We start from the raw sequence: 19480 nt of genomic DNA, 5'->3' as shown, positions 1-19480 counted from the left end.
TGGCTCACTGAATCTTTCAATCCACAATCAAATAATTTCCTATGGCTACTTAGTGAACAGCAGGATAAAAACACACACCACACAGAAAGCATGTTAGTTTCCAGGTGGAAAAGAGAGGGTTTGTTTAAATAATCAAACCGTAGGACTAAGTCTCTCAGCCAGTACAGAAATGCTGTTGTACAATCAAAGATAAAATGGATAGATATCACACCTCTTTAACAGGGCTTTACATCTAATATGGACAGTGGACCATAGCTGTCAACCGTCCCTTATTTGGTGGGAAAGTCCCTTATCCCAGCACTGTGTCCCGCTGCTGTCCCTTATTGATGATGTCCCTTAAATTTCCCGGGTTTCAAAGGAAGCAGCTCCTCTCCCTCCTTGTCTGCCGGCCAGGGAGGAGGGAGGCTCCAACTGTGTTGCTTGGCTGCGTTGCTCACCCAATAAGGATTCTAAGAACGACTGGGGGGTGGAGCTTGCATGCCTTGTGCCGATCAAGTCGGCCGCGTTGCCTGGGGACTCGCCTTTGCTCGGCGCTTCCCAGCGGAGAGGTGACGGTGGTTTTCCTTGCTGCATCCCCTTTGCCGGGTTGCTGCGCTGTGGGGACCACCGCTTGAGGCTTCGTTTGGCTGCTGGCTGGGCTTTCTGCCTTTGGCTCAGAGGGGCTCAGAAGTTGAACGTACCTGTGCTCTGAAAATCCCTTATTTTGGCTGCTGATCCCTTATTTTCGAGGCTGCTGGTCCCTTATTTTCAAATCTGTAAGTTGACAGCTATGCAGTGGACACAGATTATATGAAATATGAAGCTACTTTTAAATTATATAGAGACAGGAACATAGGAAGCTGCCTTATATGGAGACAGCCCATTGGTCCGTCTTAACTCAGTGTTGTCAACATGGACTGGCCAAGGCTCTTTAGTGTCTCCGATGGGAATCTTTGCCAGGACCTAGGACCTTCTGCAAGCAAAGCATGCACTCTGGCACTGAGCTACAGCCCTTCCCAGGCCACCCTTTACTTTTGAAAAATGCATTGTATCTAATGGTACATGCAAAGATGCAGCTGGGTGACAAAAGGGATTTGCAAGCACTGCTGATCAGCCGATTGGTGGCATCTGCAAAGCTTGTTCAAAACCTCTGCAGAGAGCTGCACCTGGCACTTTGAAATTAGGGTTTGAAAATGTCATCCACAGTGCAGGGACGTAGCTAGCTGTTCTGGAACCCGGAGCGGTGTGGGTGGGGTGATCCGCCTATGGGGGCACCATGGCAATCTGTGCATGGAGTCTGCCTGGATGACGCAAGCCCCACGCTGCCGTTTCTGGCAGCACAGGGCCGCGAGCCACTGCGTCACTCCCAGGAGAGACGCGTGGCCTGGGCGCGCTGCAGGCTAGGCCCCGTGGTAAATGCTGCCCCCCACGGTGTGCCATTTTGTCATCCCCTCAGGGATGACACCCGGGGCGGAGCAGGCCACACACCCCTCCCTATGCTCCTGCCACAGCGTGCTTCAACCTGCCCGGTTTAATTTTAAACCTGACATCAAGTTTCATCCATGCAGTTTAAAATTCACCTGTCAAACATGACCCATCAGGGAGAGAAGTATCCAGCTTGCTCTCCTGATCCAAGCCCCTTCCCCTCAATTTATGGGGTAAATTCATTTTTTGACCTAACCTTGCTGTGAAAAAAGGCTGTTGCACCTGCCTGCAAATCAATGCTGATTCTGCTATTGGCTTACCCCATATGTACATTTATTCAATTCAGCCAGGCATGTCCAAAGTCCGTTTTGAGGGCCTAATCTGGCCTGCCGGTCAATTTAATCCGGCCCCTGTGGCAGTATATGTCCCGGGATAAAATCCTAAAAAAAGCTCAGCAACTTCAATCCTAAAAAAATATCAACAACTTTGGTCGGCCCTTATGCATGTTCACTTCATCAAATCTGGCCCTCTTTGAAAGAAGTTTGGGCACCCCTGAAAGCCTTTTTCTTTTCTTCTTTTCTTTTTTGCCAATTTTTCAAAGCTAACAAATTGCTTTGTGGCAACTTTGTGATGTCACAGAGGTGAACCCATCCGCCAGTGATCCATGTGCTTGACTACAGCTGCAAATGTACAGAACAAAGTTTCTGGCCCTGATCCTAATTTACATTCTCTCCACAATCCTCTGATTTAGCCATGCTGATCTACCAGTAAGTCTCTGATGGAGAAGAATGGGGTCGTATTGCTGTGTCTATTTATAAACTACATTTTAATGAAATGATTGCTAGGATAAACAGAAATCACATTGTTCTGCGGAGCAGGTAACTCTTAAGAGTCAAGAAGTATCCCTCAAGCTTAGCTATCCATTTGTCCATTAAAACCCAACTGATTTATTACCCTGCATGCAACCGAGTCTGAAATGCAGACAGGAAGTTCACTCGTAGTTTACAGATCTCTTTTTGTCATAAAACCCTGAGCATAGGCATCAATCTCTCCTCTAATTTATCCATGTCACTTTCTGGGCGGAAAACTGGCGGAAGACTTGGTTTCCTCCTTAGCACAGTTTGATGAAGATTTCAACTAATTGACTAAGGGTTTTAAGTTAACCTAAAGGAATGCAGTGCATGAAAAGTTTCTTGTTTATCTTTAATACTGGCATTTGCACCTCTCTTTTAAGTGTCTGTTCACATGGCAATGTTGTGTAGTAGTTAGCCTAGTGTCAGGCTAAGAGAGGAGAGATCTCCATTCAAATCCCCTTTCACCAATGAAACTCACTGGGTAATTCTGGGCCAGTCATTCCTGTCAGCATTATCTGTCTCAGGGGGTTGTTACGAGAATGAAAATGGAATAAGGATGCAGCCTTAAGCTCCTGGTATAAAAGGCAGGATATCAATATTTCTAAAAGCCTCCAGATGATTGCTTGATACTTCCCAGCATGCTATTACAGAACTGTGTCATATGTCTGGGAAACCCAGTTCACTCATAACTTGCCCTTGTGTCTTTTTAGATCCCCGTGAGAGTCCCATAAATCATCGGTAAAGGTAAAGGGACCCCGACCGTTAGGTCCAGTCGTGGACGACTCTGGGGTTGCGATGCTCATCTCGCTTTACTGGCTGAGGGAGCCGGCGTTTGTCCACAGACAGCTTCCGAGTCATGTGGCCAGAATGACTAAGCAGCTTCTGGTGAAACCAGAGCAGCGCACAGAAACACCGTCTACCTTCCCGCCGGAGTGGTACCTATTTATCTACTTGCACTTTGACATGCTTTCGAACTGCTAGGTTGGCAGGAGCTGGGACCAAGCAATGGGAGCTCACCCTGTCGCGGGGATTCAAACCACCAACCTTCTGATTGGCAAGCCCTAGGCTCTGTGGGTTTAGACCACAGCGCCACCCACATCCCCATATAAATCATATGGGTGCACAAAAAGGCAAGCATAGGGTAGCTCCAGGATGATAGACAAAAGTGTGGGGAAAGCCAGTGGGTAAGCCTTCTTGTCAGAAGGGGGCAATGCTAATTCAAGATTGCAACCTGCTAATTCAGGGGCCAACATAACACGTCAGTACTCGGAGGGTAAAGAAGCAGTTCTGACAAGCCTGGATTCTGCTTTGGATGCCCATACTAGACAGGCTGGTGCCACTTCTGATTTTTTTGGGGGGGGGGCACATTAAATTGATTTTCTGTAGTCTGATAAAAGCTGGAAAACACAGAAGGACAACATTTTGATGACCCCTCTGGGAGCATCCTTGGTTTGGGAGTCATTCTCATGCCTCCTGCATGGGAGCACCCTCTCTGTTCATGGGGGTGAAGGTGCTGATATTTCTAAGTGGAGACACCAGAGCACTCTGTCCATGTCTAAAAGCATTTGTTCCTTTATTAGTGCCCTACAAGTAGTGCTGCTTCACTCACCATAAAACTTTAGCTTTCCCTTTCAAGCCCTGAGTATTCATTATCTCACATCCTAAATTACACTAATTGCCCTCTGTTTGCTGCTATTCCCACAGAAAGAAGTTACCCAAACTAGTCATTCTGAAGATCAGAAGGCAAGGCCACAGTGGGGACCTCCTTAATCCTCAAGAGGCAGAACCCACAATTCTTTCTCACTGCCTCCAACCTTCTCAGGTGCCAGGGAAGTGAGAACAGCAGCCCAACCTGGGGTGTGTGTTTGTGTGCGGTTTGAAGCCCTGGCAAATACGCAAAGTTGTGATACTCTCAAGCCGATCAGGTGTTTAAGTCTCAGTAAGGGGAATGGGGTGGTGTTAAAAACTGCAGTTCCACCACTGGCGGGGAGGGTTGGTTCAGAGAGAGATTAATTACCTTGTCTTGTTGCCTTATGCTCCCCTCCTCAAAGATTACATTAAACAACTCTGAAAAACATAGTTGAATAACTGTGTTTTTATGGTTTGCAAATAGTGTCCTAGAGATGGCTGTTTTCAGGGAATACAGCAGCATAGCTTCATCAATATTACTCTTGTATTCAAAGATAGAAAGGAATGCAAGTGAAGCATGTAAATAAACTTCCATTAGAACGTAAATAAAAAGGTGAAAGGATGCAGAAGACTGGAGAAAGGCATAAGCGTAGACAACCAACAGCAAAAAGAACCAGCAAATGTTGGTAAGACTAAAGAGGTTACGCATCCATTTATAACTGGCTGTCATTTTATCCTCCCGAAACATACCTTCCTTTTTTTAGACCTCCCTTCCGCTTGCAAGGTCCTAGTGCACTGCTCCACACATTCCGAGAAGCTCATGTTACTGTGGTCGGCACTGTAATCTAGGTTGGCTAGTCTAGCCAAGGAGAGTATATAGTTACATGCTATCCTCAGGATGGCCAGTTTGGATAGCTTCTGTCCATAGGAATAGCAGGGAACCTAGAAAGACCAAGGAGAGCAAATTAGGGCGGATCATCAAAACTCAACACTTGAAAGGCTACCAGGTACACCTGTTTGCTCCTGTTTCATCTTGTGAAATATCGACGGGCATGCAACAACTGCAGATGTGAAACTGTAACATTACCATAGATAACAATGATAAAACCTCAGGTGTCAAACCTCTGTGTTATACAACATGCAGCTGTTGGTAAATAAATAAATGAATAAATAATAATAATCAAATTTCTTGCTCCTTTTATTTGCAAAGAGGTAACAGTCCTATTCTTGCTATTTTGGTAACAATCCTATTCTTGTTATTTTCCTGGAGAACAACTATCACTTGTTATATAGGATAAACATTACATGTATAAATGTGTTGCATATTCTACTGAATGTATGGAACTCAAGCTATTGTCCATGCATAAACCTCAGATGGGACTGCTATAGAAACCATTGATTGACCTACATCATTCCAGGCTTGCAGCTGCAGACATCTGCCAACTGCTACAGAAGCTACCATGGTGAAGCCACGAGATCAACCTAAATGTGTTGATGCCACTGTGTGAACAAAAACAACAGTAGCAGCAGTTTTCAAGCATTTATTTCAGAAGTCTGCATAACTGACCGAGGGAGGCAACGGGGCAAAATAAATAAAGTGAAAAGCAAAATCTCTCAGACAACTTTCAGCTCTCCCCAGACCTGTTGTCTGTCTCTATGCATATTAAACTGGGAGTAAACACAATAATATGATCATTTGCAGCTAAGTTGCATAATAGCTGGGTTATACAAGATGATGCTTTAGGTTTCTTAAGTAGATGTCACATAAACGTTGGTGGTGTTACTGCTGCTTGAAGGTGTCTAAGTGGCTACTCTAGTTCCTTTTCCTGACCATAGCCAATTTCATTCCCTAACGCCACCATAGCTAGCTCAAAGGTGTGTTCAGGTGGAGTCCCTTGAAGTCTTCCCATTGTTCAGGGTTTCTGGGGTCTTCACCAGAAGTCTAAACTGTGACTTGTTTCCTCAACTCCACTGTCACTGTGGCCTCAGCTCTACCAAAGACTGTTTCTGGAGTCCTCTCCCGCCAGCATTCACAGCTTTCAGGTTGGCTACTCAGGTCTTCATGAGCTGCCAGCCTCTGCTGCTTCCAACTCTTCCTCTCCAGGCTTCTTTGTGCCTCTTCAGAGTTTATCAAGGCTTGCCTGCCTGACCCTCATAACTGTCCTGAACTTGGCCTTGGCCTTGTATTCCCATCAGCTTGTTCTGAAGGAATTCCAAGTCTCTATTGGCCTATAATGATGCTACAACGGCTGCTCGAATTTTACTAGCCAAAAAGTGGAAAACGCAAGAATTACCAACGGTGGAAGAATGGCAGATGAAGATGATGGATTTTTTGGAGCTAGCCGACCTAACTGGAAGAGTCCGCGACCAGAAGGAGGAGGAGTCTCAGGAAGATTGGATTAAATTTAATGATTATTTAGTTAAATATGTTAAGTTCAATTAATTGGAAATAGCTTGTAGATACTTAATTGGCTTAGGATTTTACTTAAGTGATGAATTAATATGTTTAATTTCAAAAGGAAAAGATCTAAGGATGTTAATGTTCAAGTTAAACTTTATAAGAACTGTGATTTGGAAAACCGTTAAAAGGACATGCAATGAAATTCAACTAAGGGGAAGCGAGGAAGTCACTTAACAATGTTAGTAAGTATAATTTTTTAATAAGGTTATGAATTATGTTTGTTTTATGTGTTTGTTTGTTTGTTTATAATTTTGTGAAAACCAATAAAAAATTTTGAAGAAAAAAAAATAATAATGATAGACTGATACAAATGACCACCTTCGGATGCTAGAGCTCTGTACATAAGAGGCAAAATCTTGAAAGTACACAGTCGCACCCTTAACAACAGGGACTATCACAGATTAGCTGCCACTTGGAGGATTGCTGGGTACATTTGTGTTTCTCAAACAGTGGGCAGTGGGCCTCAGTGCCAAAGCCTGCCCAGAGCCTCACTTGCCTGTCCCAACTCCTAACCATGTCCAGTGTCAACACAAGTAACTACTTGCATGCTGAGTAAAGGTGTCTTGGGGAAAGATATTCAGAGGGGGGGAAAGTGTGGGAATCAGACTCTAGTTCCCATTTGCAGAGGAAGACAGCCCTGGGTCCTTTGACCCTTCAATTAGTTCTCTTTTCTCCTCCTATAAAAACCATGCAACACAGTCTCTTTTAAAGTTTAAAGAACAAATAACTTTTACTTAGTGTACTTGCAGTTGCAGATTAAAAATACCATGCAGGAAGACGATACTTACTGTATTTTTTGCTCCATAAGACTCACTTTTTCCCTCCTAAAAAGTAAGGGGAAATGTGTGTGCGTCTTATGGAGCGAATGCAGGCTGCGCAGCTATCCCAGAAGCCAGAACAGCAAGAGGGATTGCTGCTTTCACTGCGCAGCGATCCCTCTTGCTGTTCTGGCTTCTGAGATTCAGAATATTTTTTTCTTGTTTTCCTCCTCCAAAAACTAGGTGCGTCTTATGGTCTGGTGCGTCTTATAGAGCGAAAAATACGGTAAGTCGCAAAAACATCTTACATAGATTTGTGCCTAAGACTGGCATTTACAGACTGGCTGGTACTCTGAGGCAGACAGTGGCACAACATTGGAAGAGTTTGGATTTGACATCCTACTTTATCACTACCCAAGGGAGTCTCAAAGCAGCTAACATTCTCCTTTCCCTTCCTCCCCACAACAAACACTCTGTGAGGTGAGTGGGGCTGAGAGACTTCAGAGAAGTGTGACTAGCCCAAGGTCACCCAGTAGCTGCATGTGGAGGAGCGGGGAATCGAACCCAGTTCACCAGATTACGAGTCTACCGCTCTTAACCACTACACCACACTGGCTCTAACATAACATACCTGCTGCCCTTAACTGTTAAGACTGTTAACTGGCACAACTGTACCAATTGCCATAGCTGCCACAGAGCGTAAGACATCACAGAGTTCGACAGCTCTTGCAATGAATGCTTCACATGTGCATTTTGGATGCTAGCATCCCACGGAAAGGAGGACCAAAGGAGGTGTTGAAGGAGATTAGAAAGTGAGATCCAAGGTTAGTATTTATTAACAAATGAATTCATCAACTGGGAATGAATATGAAAGATGCTACAGGAGGAAGAAGTGAATGTAAAAGGACCAGGGAGGAGGGAAACTGGTACATGGGCGTATCCAGGGGGAGCAGCTGTCCCCCCGCATCAAGTAAATAAATAAAAAATACTTAACTAACTGACCAACTGTGTCACAGATAACTTGGTTCTGCTCCTCTAGCATAAAAAGTAATTATTATTACTTTTTCTTGTGAGTTTTTCTTTATACTGGGAGGGAGTAATTCAGAGCAGTGAAGAGATACTTAACCTGTTCCTACCTGGTGGGTGTTGGTTTTTTACTGCAGGTTTCCTTTGAAAGTAATTTCCCCCTCCAGGGGCCCAGATGAATGAATGGGAGAGCAGACACACATCTGGAACCCTGTGAGGAAGACGTAGGTTGGACAATGGTATATCAAGTGGGAAAGTGACCACAGGGGAAGAATTAAGCATTCCCTGCTGCCAAAGCTTCTCTGTTCCATACTGGTCTGCTACTGATTGTTTTTTGGGTGGGTGGGGAAGCGTTTTCAGGGAGAGTTACATATCTGAATATGTAACATCTAGTTCAGCTCTCCGAATTTCCTCCTTTGGAGATGAATTAAATCAAGTTACTCTACATGAGTTTCTTACAGAAGATTTGAAACACATGGTTTGCATTTCCCCCCCTACATAGACATGTTATCTGTGCAGGAAATTCACCATATCTAAAAATTTGAAGGAACCCACAAAGTAGGTATGCTGAAAATACTCAAAGGGGTGGGGGGCAAGCATGCAGCAATGTGCTCAAAACAAATAACGTTGTTGTTCTGCAAATGAAGTCTTCCAAAACAAATCTTGGCTTCCAACACAAATCTTGGTTTATCTGGAGAGAAACAAACCATGAACATTTGTTTGCATATGATGGTAAGCTTAGACTTATGGTTTGTTGCTCCTGGCTTGAAGTGCAAAGCAAAACATGAGGAGTTCAGCAGCATGCAGTCGCACACTGTAAGCCATGTTCACAGTAAGCCATGGTTCTTGGCAGGGATGTTGTTGTTCTTTAGTCGTTTAATCGTGTCCGACTCTTCGTGACCCCCTGGACCAGAGCACGCCAGGCCCTCCTGTCTTCCACTGCCTCCCGCAGTTTGGTCAAACTCATGCTGGTAGCTTCGAGAACACTATCTAACCATCTCGTCCTCTGTTGTCCCCTTCTCCTTATGCCCTCCATCTTTCCCAACATCAGGGTCTTTTCCAGAGAGTCTTCTCTTCTCATGAGGTGGCCAAAGTATTGGAGCCTCAGCTTCAGGATCTGTCCTTCCAGTGAGCGCTCAGGGCTGATTTCCTTCAGAATGGAGAGGTTTGATCTTGCAGTCCATGGGACTCTCAAGAGTCTCCTCCAGCACCATAATTCAAAAGCATCAATTCTTCGGCGATCAGCCTTCTTTATGGTCCAGCTCTCACTTCCATACATGGTCCATGGGGTCACGAAGAGTCGGACATGACTAAACGACTAAACAACAACAAGTTGTCACAGAAAAAAAAATCAGTCACAACATTAAAATCCCATGCACTGCTTCTGCTCTTTCTGGAGAGCCTCTCTTATGCAGAGCAGGGAACCTGCGGCTCTTAGGATGTTGTCTGACCACAACTCCCATTATTCCCAAACACTGGCCAAGCTGGCAAGGTCCCATGGGGACTGCAGCTCAACAACATTTGGAGGGCAATCTTCTAGCAACTTCAGAATTGACTCTGCAGAGTCAAAATAGGTAAGAGGTATATTAAACTGTTGAAAGAAGATGCAAGAAGATGCAAGAAGATGCAAGATTTGAAGCTACAGAAACAGTAGTAGAAAGGACAGGTAATTTGTGCCCAGTTATGAATACAGCAAAGCAACATCCATGCACATGTAAATACTTCCAAGAAAATAGCTAGACCACAAACCATTTAGCACATCAAAAGCTGTACTTAAGTCAGTAGGGTATTAATTACTGTTGTAACAAGCCAAGATTCCTGTTCAGCTCATTGTTCTTGGTTTTTCGCAAGGTTTATACACAGGGTTGTTTATAAAGTCCTTGATGCGATTAAAACATTGAAATGTTACTAAACTGAGATAAAGCAGCCGTTCTACTTACTATATTAGGTTGTTTAACTGCTTTTTCTGTTTATGCAACAAAACCTTAATTCTGATGTGGCTGAAGGTGAACATCTGCCATATTACACAACAACAAGTAAGATGTGCTTCAGCCTTTGCAAAATAGAACTAAATGATGGCTCTACTTAGATGTTATGGGGGCTGTAGCCAAGCCAGATCTTCCCCAATATGTCTCCTTGTTGGACAGGGACCGCCTTCAAAGGCAACATCAGCCCCTTCCCACAACTAACCTCCTTCAGTCGTTCTCCTGTCACAAAAAAAAGTTGTGTGAGGGCAAGTGTGGCTGCACTCACTTGCCCCTCATCTCCCATTCACATGAAGCACAGAACGTCCTTGTTATGGAGGTAGGCTTTCCAGTCATCCCAGCATTGAGCATCAACTGATGTGTGTGTCAGGTCTATCCTGCTTGGTTGCTATCTAGCCCACCCCTGCTGGCCAACTTTGCCAGATGGGCACGTCCACCCACCTGCCAATCATCACCTGATGTCATTGTGATAGCTGATAGCGCAAAGTTGTCAGAATTAGTCCACAGGGGAAGACAAAGATTTGGCCTGCTGGGCCACAAAGGTTCCTCATCTTTAATTAAATAATTAGGATGGTGGGCAACAGTCCCCAGACCAACAGTCCATGTCAATCTTCTGGAACCAACTTTCAAGTAAAGACTGAAAGCACCATAGCATAGTGTTGCTAAGTCAGTTTTTGCCATGCAGTTTTTGCAGCTTTTCAGAATGCTTCCATCTGAATAAAGAGAAGTCGGCTGTGGCTGGCACTAAAAAGCTAGTGCCAACGGTATTGCCAAACTGCTGGGGCACATCTGCAACTATTTCCAGAATGTTCATTCTGTAAAAGGTAAAGGGACCCCTGACCATTAGGTCCAGTCGCAAACAACTCTGGGGTTGCGGTGCTCATCTCGCTTTATTGGCCAAGGGAGCTGGCGTACAGCTTCCGGGTCATGTGGCCATGACTAAGTATGACTTAGCCACTTCTGGCGAACCAGAGCAGCGCACGGAAACGCCATTTACCTTCCCGCTGGAGTGGTACCTATTTATCTACTTGCACTTTGACATGCTTTCGAACTGATAAATTGGCAGGAGAAGAGACCGAGCAACAGGAGCTCACCCCGTCATGGGGATTCGAACCGCCAACCTTCTGACCGGCAAGCCCTAGGCTCTGTGGTTTAGACCATAGTGCCACCCGTGTCCCTCAACCACTGACATAGGGAGAAGCATTCAAGCAGTAATCATCTTCATGACAAACAATCAGTCTTCTTAGCAAAACGATTGTGCATGTGCCGTGTCCAAGCAGATAAAAGCAGATAAAGTAGAGGGAACAGGCAAGCCTGCTGTCTGAATGAGCATTCATCTACTGATATACTAGGGAAATTTGCAACTTTCAGCTGCAGCGGGGTTCTTTCCCTGGAAGAATTTGCTGTTCTTCACTGCTGAAGTTTGTCTTTGCCAAAGCCTATACACCACAGTATAGGTACTGACTACAGACAGAATGATAATGTTCTTGGCTCTTCTTTCCTTACACTTCCTTCCAATATATCCACATATATATTTGTATCCACACATCACACAGTGCCAAGCATAACATATGACCAACGTTTGCAAAAGACTTTGCAAAAAAACCACTAAACAGCGATTCCCTGCCCCCTCCCCAGGCTCACTGCTTTTAGACAATTTAAATTAAGAAGGGAGGGAGACAGGGAGAGAGATAGGGAGGAGGAACCTAAGTCTTTTTGAGGTTCACAGGAAGAAAGTATACCCTTTTCAAGAGTATGGGTCTAAGACCAGCAGGTTAAACTTCAGGACAGCTTGGTGACCTTTATGAGCTTGAGTCATACTACTCTCTCAGACACTGTTCATTCAGAAAAGTTTACTATGTGATATTCTGTCTTTCATATTGTGTCTTAAATAGGAACAAAGGATACCAATTTCGCCTTGGGATTTATTTCTTGTTTAGGCTTGTGGCTGGGTCTTTCTTTGGAAGCTCAAATATGGTTTACATCGAGGGTGAGAAACCTGAAGCTCTCCAGGCATTGGCCATCCAATTCTCATCAACCCCAGCCTGCATGACCAAAGATGATGGGTACTGTAGTCCAATGACACCAGGAGGCCACAGGTTCCCCATCCTTGCCTTGAATGAAGCTTAATTCCAGAAATCTCCACCAAGGTAAAGGTAAAGGGACCCCTGACCATTAGGTCCAGTCGTGGCTGACTCTGGGGTTGTGGCGCTCATCTCGCTTTACTGGCCGAGGGAGCCGGCGTACAGCTTCCGGGTCATGTGGCCAGCATGACTAAGCCGCTTCTGGCGAACCAGAGCAGCGCACGGAAACACTATTTACCTTCCCGCCGGAGTGGTACCTATTGATCTACTTGCACTTTGACGTGCTTTTGAACTGCTAGGTTGGCAGGAGCAGGGACTGAGCAATGGGAGCTCACCCCATCGAGGGGATTTGAACCGCCGACCTTCTGATCAGCAAGTCCTAGGCTCTGTGGTTTAACCCAAGTGTTCAATAAGGCATTGATGCCCATAAGCAAGCATAATACAATGTCCCATCAGAGATTCTGCTTTTCAAAGGGACATGAATTCTCACTCTTGCAGTCAGTGTTAGGCAACAGCTGAAGTATTTTGACAGAAAAAGTCAATACAAATGTTCCTCATCCTCAGCAGTTATGCTAACTTTTACCTATCTGCTGAGAAGTAGAAGAATAGAATCACAGAACTGTAGAGTTGGAAGGAACCCTGAGGGTCATCTAGTCCAACCCCCTGCCTTGCAGGAATCTCAACTAAATCATCCATGACATGTGGCCATCCAAGCTCTGCTTAAAAACCTCAAAGGAGAGAGAGTCCATCACCTCCCGAGGGAGTCCATTGCACTGTTGAACAGCTCCTGCTGCCAGAAAGTTCTTTCTGATGTTTAGTCGAATCTCCCTTCTTGTAACTTGAATCCACTGGCTTGGGTTCTACCCTTCAGCGCAAGACGAAACAAGCTTACTCCATCTTCCATTTGGCAGCCCTTTAGATATTTGAAGATGGCTCTCACATCTCCTTTCAGTCTCCTCTTTATCAAGCTAAACATACCCAACTCCTTCAACTGTTCCTCATAAGGCTTGGTTTCCACACCCTTGATCATCTTTGCACATGCTCCAGCTTGCGAAGATCCTCCTTAGATTGTGGTGCCCAGAACTGTGCACATGACTCCAGCTGGGGTCTGACCAAGGCAGAATAGCAGTAAATGTGGATCACAGCATTCCTTTTGGTCATGTCTGGACTTTAATAACTTAATGTGGTGACTGGACATGGCATTTGTGGTCTTTGACCAGGCAGTGAGTACCACTTCAAATGCTATCCAAAGTGTTGGAAAGCCTCCTTCTCATTTAGGATCTTCATTTTAACTTGAGGATCCCATCCAAGAGGGAATGGAAATCTGTTTTCTGGTGTCTAGAGGCTCTTATAAACAGAGAATTTGGCTGAAATTGAATGTATGCAGATCAGTCTTACATTTATTTTTTCTTTGCTTTTAACTTGTGTTTCTATCTTTTTATTATGCTATTGTTTGGTTTTCTGTTTCTATATTGTACACCACTGTGGTATTTCTTATCACGTGGTGGTACATCAATATTTTTATAAATAAATAAAACTCCCGTCAGCCCCAGGGAGTGTGGCTGTTTTGAACTAAACCTCCCCATCAACTCTAGCACAGTACAGGAGCTGTAGTCCAAAATACCAGGTTTCAAATGTCCACACGAGCTCTGTTTTTGTGGCACAAGTCGCAAGAATGCAATTAATGAACAATACGGATACGGATATTAAGCCTTGGCCATTGTCTGCGAGGGCTGGTAGGAGCTGGTGTCCAAAGAAGGGCAACAGCCTGGTTCTAAATAATACTTTCTTAAAACTGTGTGGGAGACAAGCAGAGGGAACAAGCCTGTTTTCTCCTGCTCTGGAGGGTAGGATGGCTTCAAGTTACAATAAAGAAGATTCTGAAGAAACATCAGGAAGAACTTTCTGACAGTAAGACCTGTTCCAAGGTGAAACGGTCTCCAAAAGAAGGTCCTTGGAGGTTTTTAAGCAGAGGTCAGATGGCCATCTGCCTTGGATACTTTGGCTGAGATTCCTGCTTTGCAGGGGGTTGGACTAGATGACCCTTGGAGCCCGTTCCAACTCTACAATTCTATGATTCTATGATCTCCCATCATCCCTGACCATTGGCCATATTGGCCGGAGTGGATGAGGCCAATAATATCCTGGGGGGCACCATGTTGGAGCCAGTGTGGTGTAGTGGTTAAGAGCGGTGGACTCGTAATCTGGTGAACTGGGTTCGCTTCCCTGCTCCTCCACATGCAGCTGCTGGGTGACCTTGGGCTAGTCACATTTCTCTGAAGTCTCTCAGCCCCACTCACCTCACAGAGTATTTGTTGTGGGGGAGGAAGGGAAAGGAGAATGTTAGATGCTTTGAGACTCCTTCGGGTAGTGATAAAGCGGGATATCAAATCCAAACTCAAATCCAAACACACACCTACACACACACAATCCAAGGGGGAGACAGGATTTTTAACAAATACAACTTGGATTTCAGAACTTGCCCCCCCCCCTCTCTCTCACACACACACACCCAACCTTGGAAAACATGTTATGAGCACAGAGCTGGCCAACTGACAGGAAAGTGTATTTGATTAACAGGAAGATATAATTTTCACCTAGCATGAGACCCGTGTGAACTTTTGATAATAGCAATGCTTCATCCAAGCTGAGTTTTTTGGCATGGGATGGGGCGGGGGAAGGCAATTACAGGTCAACGCAAATCACAGTGTCAAGCCGAGAGCCACATACCATTCATTGTTTAAGCATCCTAGGAGAGAACCCAACGTTCTTTCGGAGCTTTCTACCCAAGCAAAACAGCCCCTTCCCTGCAACCCAATAATCAGATTAAGAATTAAGACCAACATCTCGTGAGCAAAACATTGAAGGGCCCTTGGGCGACGTTGCGTGTTGTAAAGGTCACCAACAAATAATCTGCTTCTTTGGGTAACCAATGATGCAAAGTGCAAGCATTTCACTCTTACGTCTCTTTAAAAAAAGAACCAATTATGGAAGTTGGACTGGTTTGAGCACAGCTTGGCAATTGCTGTAACAGGGGTGCTAAGTTGAATACAATATTGGGAGGGGGAAGTAAGTCCTACCCCACATAATCACATGACGTGGTGCATTGACACTATATGAATGAACTATTTGGGGGGAGATGCTCCCTCAAATATTTTATTGGGGGGACCAGCAGGGCCTCGGCCCCTAGGAGTTGACTCCTATGTGCTGTAGGGTCCAACCTAAGTTTACCAGGACCCTAGCAGAGGGGTCAGGATTTGGGCGCCATCCTGCAGGGAGGAGCGTGGGACGAGAGCTCTGACCCAAGGTGTACAGCCCCCCTAGAAATCCTCCTGACCCAGAGCTACTGAAATAAGCAAGGCACTTAGTTTCATGGGATTGTCATGCCAAAGCGCCAGTGGCGTAGCGTGGGGGGTGCAGGGGGGGCCGGCCGCACCAGGCGCAACATCTGGGGGTTAGGGTTAGGGGGCGCAAATCCACGGGTTAGGGGGCGCAAATCCACGGGTTAGGGGTGCAAATTACTTGCCTTGCCCCGGGTGCTGACAACCCACGCTACGCCACTGCAAAGCGCTCTATCTTAGTTAGTGGCATGGGATTTCCCGTCCCCCCCCCCCCCCGTTCCAATTTCAGGGACCATGGTTTTAATGCTACGGCTTTGCCCTTCAAAGGCGCACAGAGACGACAAGCGTTCCTCTGAGCATACGCAGAGCGCCCGCTGCTTCAGTGGCGTAGCATGGGGGGTGCAGGGGGGGGCCCGGCCGCACTGGGCGCAACATCTGGGGTTAGGGCAAATCCATGGGTTAGGGGGCGCAAATCCACGGGTTAGGGGGCACAAATCCACGGGTTAGGGGCGCAAATTACTTGCCTTGCCCCGGGTGCTGACAACCCACGCTACGCCACTGCGCTGCTTCTCAGCCTGGGTGGCAGCATCCCAGCCTCGCGACAAGCCTTCCCCGCCCGGTCCCTCGCCTTCCCCGCGACACGTGAGGCCCGGGAAGGCGGCGGCGGCGGCGGCGGCGGCGGGGTCTCGCCTCGTGCGCCCGAGGGGGGTCCCTGCCGCTTACCTGTTTCCTCAGAGCCTCGAAGGCGGCGCTGATGGTGTGCACGCGGGTCCTCTCGCGGGCGTTGGCCAGCAGCCGCCTGGTCTGCTGGATGGCGCGGACCTCCGGGGACGCTCCCGCCGCCTCGCCCGCCCGCCGCCCGGGCGACAGGGACGCCTCGCCGCCGCCACCGTAAGTCGGGACGCGCGGAACGGGCGGGAAGGGGCTCTCGAGCGGCCGGCACGCCATAACCCGAGGCGGCGGCAGGCTGGGGTCGGCGAAAGGCTGGCCGCCCCCCGGACGGAGCGGCCCCTCGACGTCTCTCCTCGACGCGCGCGGCTGAGGCGCCAGCAGCCCCGCGGGGAAGGCGCCTTTCCTCGCCTCAGCGCCGCCTTCGGGAGCCCCGTCGGGAGCGCCCGCCGAGGCCGCGCGGGAGCTCCGTCCGCCGGCGCTGAGGCGCTGCTTGGCGGGCTCTCTGCCCCGCTTCCTGTGGAGCTTCTGGATGCCGCCGAGCTCCTTGAGGCAGAGGCGCCCCCAGCGCTCCTCGTCGCCGGCCAGCGGCAGGTTCCTCATGGCGCCTCTCCGCGCCCGGCCTCGCGCTCTGCCCGGCGACGCCGCTCCTGCCTCTGCTGCCCTGGCCAGCCGGGCTGTGCCCGAGCCCGAGCCGGATCAGCGCGTCATCTGGAGTCCCCGCCGCGCCGCCAGCCTCGCTGCGGAATGCGCGCCGCGGCGGAGAGACCCATCTGTGTTTGCTTAGCCGCCCTTGACACAGGAGCCCCTCGGGCGGGATCAGTCGGCTCGCCGGCGGCCTCTTGCCAGCGGGACGCCCGCCTCCCGCCGCGCCCGCGCTGCCCTGCCGGTGCCCGAAGCGCTGCCCGAACAGCTGCGCTGCCCGTCTCTCTCCCGCTTTGTGCTCATGTTATTGCATCGCGCCGATTAAAGGCAGGCGCCTCCCCGCCGCTCCCTGGGATTCCCGCCCCGCCGAATCCTCTCCATTTTTAAAGGTCCAGGGGCTGATAAGAATGAATGGCAGATGGCCGGGGTCATGAGTAGCTTGGGTAGGGTTTGATTTATGATGGTGGTGGGGAACCTTCAGTCCAAAGACCACATTCCTTGATGGAGAGCTTTTGGGGGGCTACATACCATTGGTGAGAGAGCCAGAGGCAAAGGATGATCCCTGCTACAAACAAGGCTTTTGTGGTGAACAACCTGGTGTCTGGGACAGGCTACGATCTTTGCGTTCTGGCCATGTGGGATGACACCGCCACGACGCTCACTGCTACCAACATTGTGGGCTGCGCCCAGTTCTACACCAAAGAGGACTATCCCCAGTGCCAGTCCATGCACAGCCAGTTCCTGGGGGGGGACAATGATCCTGATCATTGGAGGCATCATCGTGGCAACTCTGTTGGTGTTCATCGTCGTACTCATGGTCCGGTACAAGGAGACTCCCATGGATATAAAGATGACCTGAGGATAAGCCCAGCTGCCACTATGGTTGTCCAAGGACCTTCATCAAGACAGCATCTGGAGAAAAAGAGCATGCGTGCAAACCATCTTCTCGGCTTAATCTCATAATGGAATCAGCAACACGTGGAAATTTTCTTGCCATGGTTTGGCTGAGGATTTTTTTTTTATCTCTTTCCTCCCAGAAATAATAAAAAGGTCTCTGCTGTTTAAAAAAAAAAAAAAGATGGCCAGGGTCATCCCGCTGTCGCCCAGGGTGGGCTGCAAACTGTGGGGTGGACTGTGATAGGTGGGAGGGGGGGGCTTTGACTGCCGCACCTTGGTTCTCGAACGTCATCCGTTCCAAAACCAAAGCATTCCAAAACCGAGACATGCTTTCCCATAGAAAGGAATGCAAAACGGATTAATCCGTTCCGGACTAAAACAACCTCTAAAACTGCAATTTAACGTGATTTTTATTATCGAAGGAGAACATTGATCCGTCGAATGAAAGCAATAAAAAATGTACTGCAGTCGTGAGGTTTGAAAATCATTAGACGTGGTTGATGGAAGTTTCAGGCTTATAGCCAAAACGTTGTCTAGGATGAGAGGAGATGTTCTGTTCTGTTTGGAAAATGTATGTAAAAACTAATAAAAATGTGTAATAAAAACGAAACAAACAAAATGTACTGCAGTCACACAATCAGTAGCTGAACTGGGTTCCACACAGACACACACACACACACACACACAGCCACAAAACCACAAAATAGCAAAGACAGACAGACCTCAGTGTAACACTCAAAACGCAAGTGTGGCACTCAAAGCAGAAGCATAACACTCAAAACAGAGCATGTTCAGCTTCCGTAAAAAGTTTGCAAACCAGAACACTTACTTCTGGGTCTGCAGTGTTTGGGTTCCCAGTTGTATGAGTACCAAGGCGTTTGAGAACCAAGGTACCACTGTAATTGCAATTGATCCTTCCAGACGTCCACGTGTGTGGGTTGAAGAGAGCTTCAAAAGCCTTTCTGCAAAATTAAAAGCCTAGGAATTAGGCTATATGGCCTAATTTTTGAGCAAGTCCAGCTATGAAGGAAGCTGGCTCTCCCTTTCTTACACGGCTTAACAATGACTCAGGCCACATCTTGAGAAGCATGTTTAAAAATCTAATTTAATTACTTAAAATCTTGCATTGCTTCACAGCAATGGCAGCAGTAAAAGCCATGCAGGCAAAATACTTACATTTACAGCATAACCAGCGTCACGCATCAGCCTGAGCTGCAAACAAGCAGAGGCACGTCTGCATCTCACTGGTCAAAGCGGGGATGGACAGGAAGTACTATATGCTTCCTCTCCAAGAGAGGAGAGGAAATGACATCACACAGAGCCCTCTCTACCAACTGTATTTCTATGGTCTGAGTTTCTGCCTATCTGCAATACAGCTCTGTGGACTTAGCCCCTTCTCATGCTAATTAGCAAGAATATGCAGTTGTTAGGTTTGGCTGCTAATCTCCCACACAAATATTTCTTCAGAGATGTGGAGAACCTTAAAAATACCCAAGTCTACTTCCCCACTCCTGTTTACATTCAAATGGATGAGCAGGTAATTAATCAATCAAAACTCCTTCCTTGGAGGTTTTTAAGCAGAGGTTGGATGGCCATCTGTCATGGATGCTTTAGCTGAAAATCCTGTATCGCAGGGGGTTGGACTAGATGACCCTCGGAACCCTTTCCAACTGTATGATTCTGTGATTCATTAGTCAAGTGAAGTTTCCCATCTTGGGTAACAGGAG

The 19480-nt window shown here is 47.2% G+C and overlaps 2 protein-coding genes across 2 annotated transcripts in view; both read right to left on the bottom strand.

The window, feature by feature from the left end:
* ATOH8 (atonal bHLH transcription factor 8) overlaps window positions 1-17091 on the bottom strand; it is a 40072-nt gene extending 22981 nt beyond the window's left edge. The window contains exons 1-2 of the mRNA XM_083616020.1: window positions 16266-17091; window positions 4638-4829 (exon numbers count right to left, since the gene is read on the bottom strand). Of these exons, the coding sequence (XP_083472146.1) occupies window positions 4638-4829; window positions 16266-16814 (741 nt within the window). The 5' untranslated portion in view covers window positions 16815-17091. The remainder of the gene's footprint in view (window positions 1-4637; window positions 4830-16265) is intronic.
* SPON2 (spondin 2) overlaps window positions 1-19480 on the bottom strand; it is a 460822-nt gene that overhangs the window by 123051 nt on the left and 318291 nt on the right. The window lies entirely within an intron of this gene.

The sequence above is a fragment of the Podarcis filfolensis genome (assembly GCF_964270895.1).
Source record: "Podarcis filfolensis genome assembly, chromosome: 5".
NCBI lineage: Eukaryota > Metazoa > Chordata > Lepidosauria > Squamata > Lacertidae > Podarcis > Podarcis filfolensis.
This window is presented reverse-complemented; position numbering and strand designations above follow the sequence as displayed.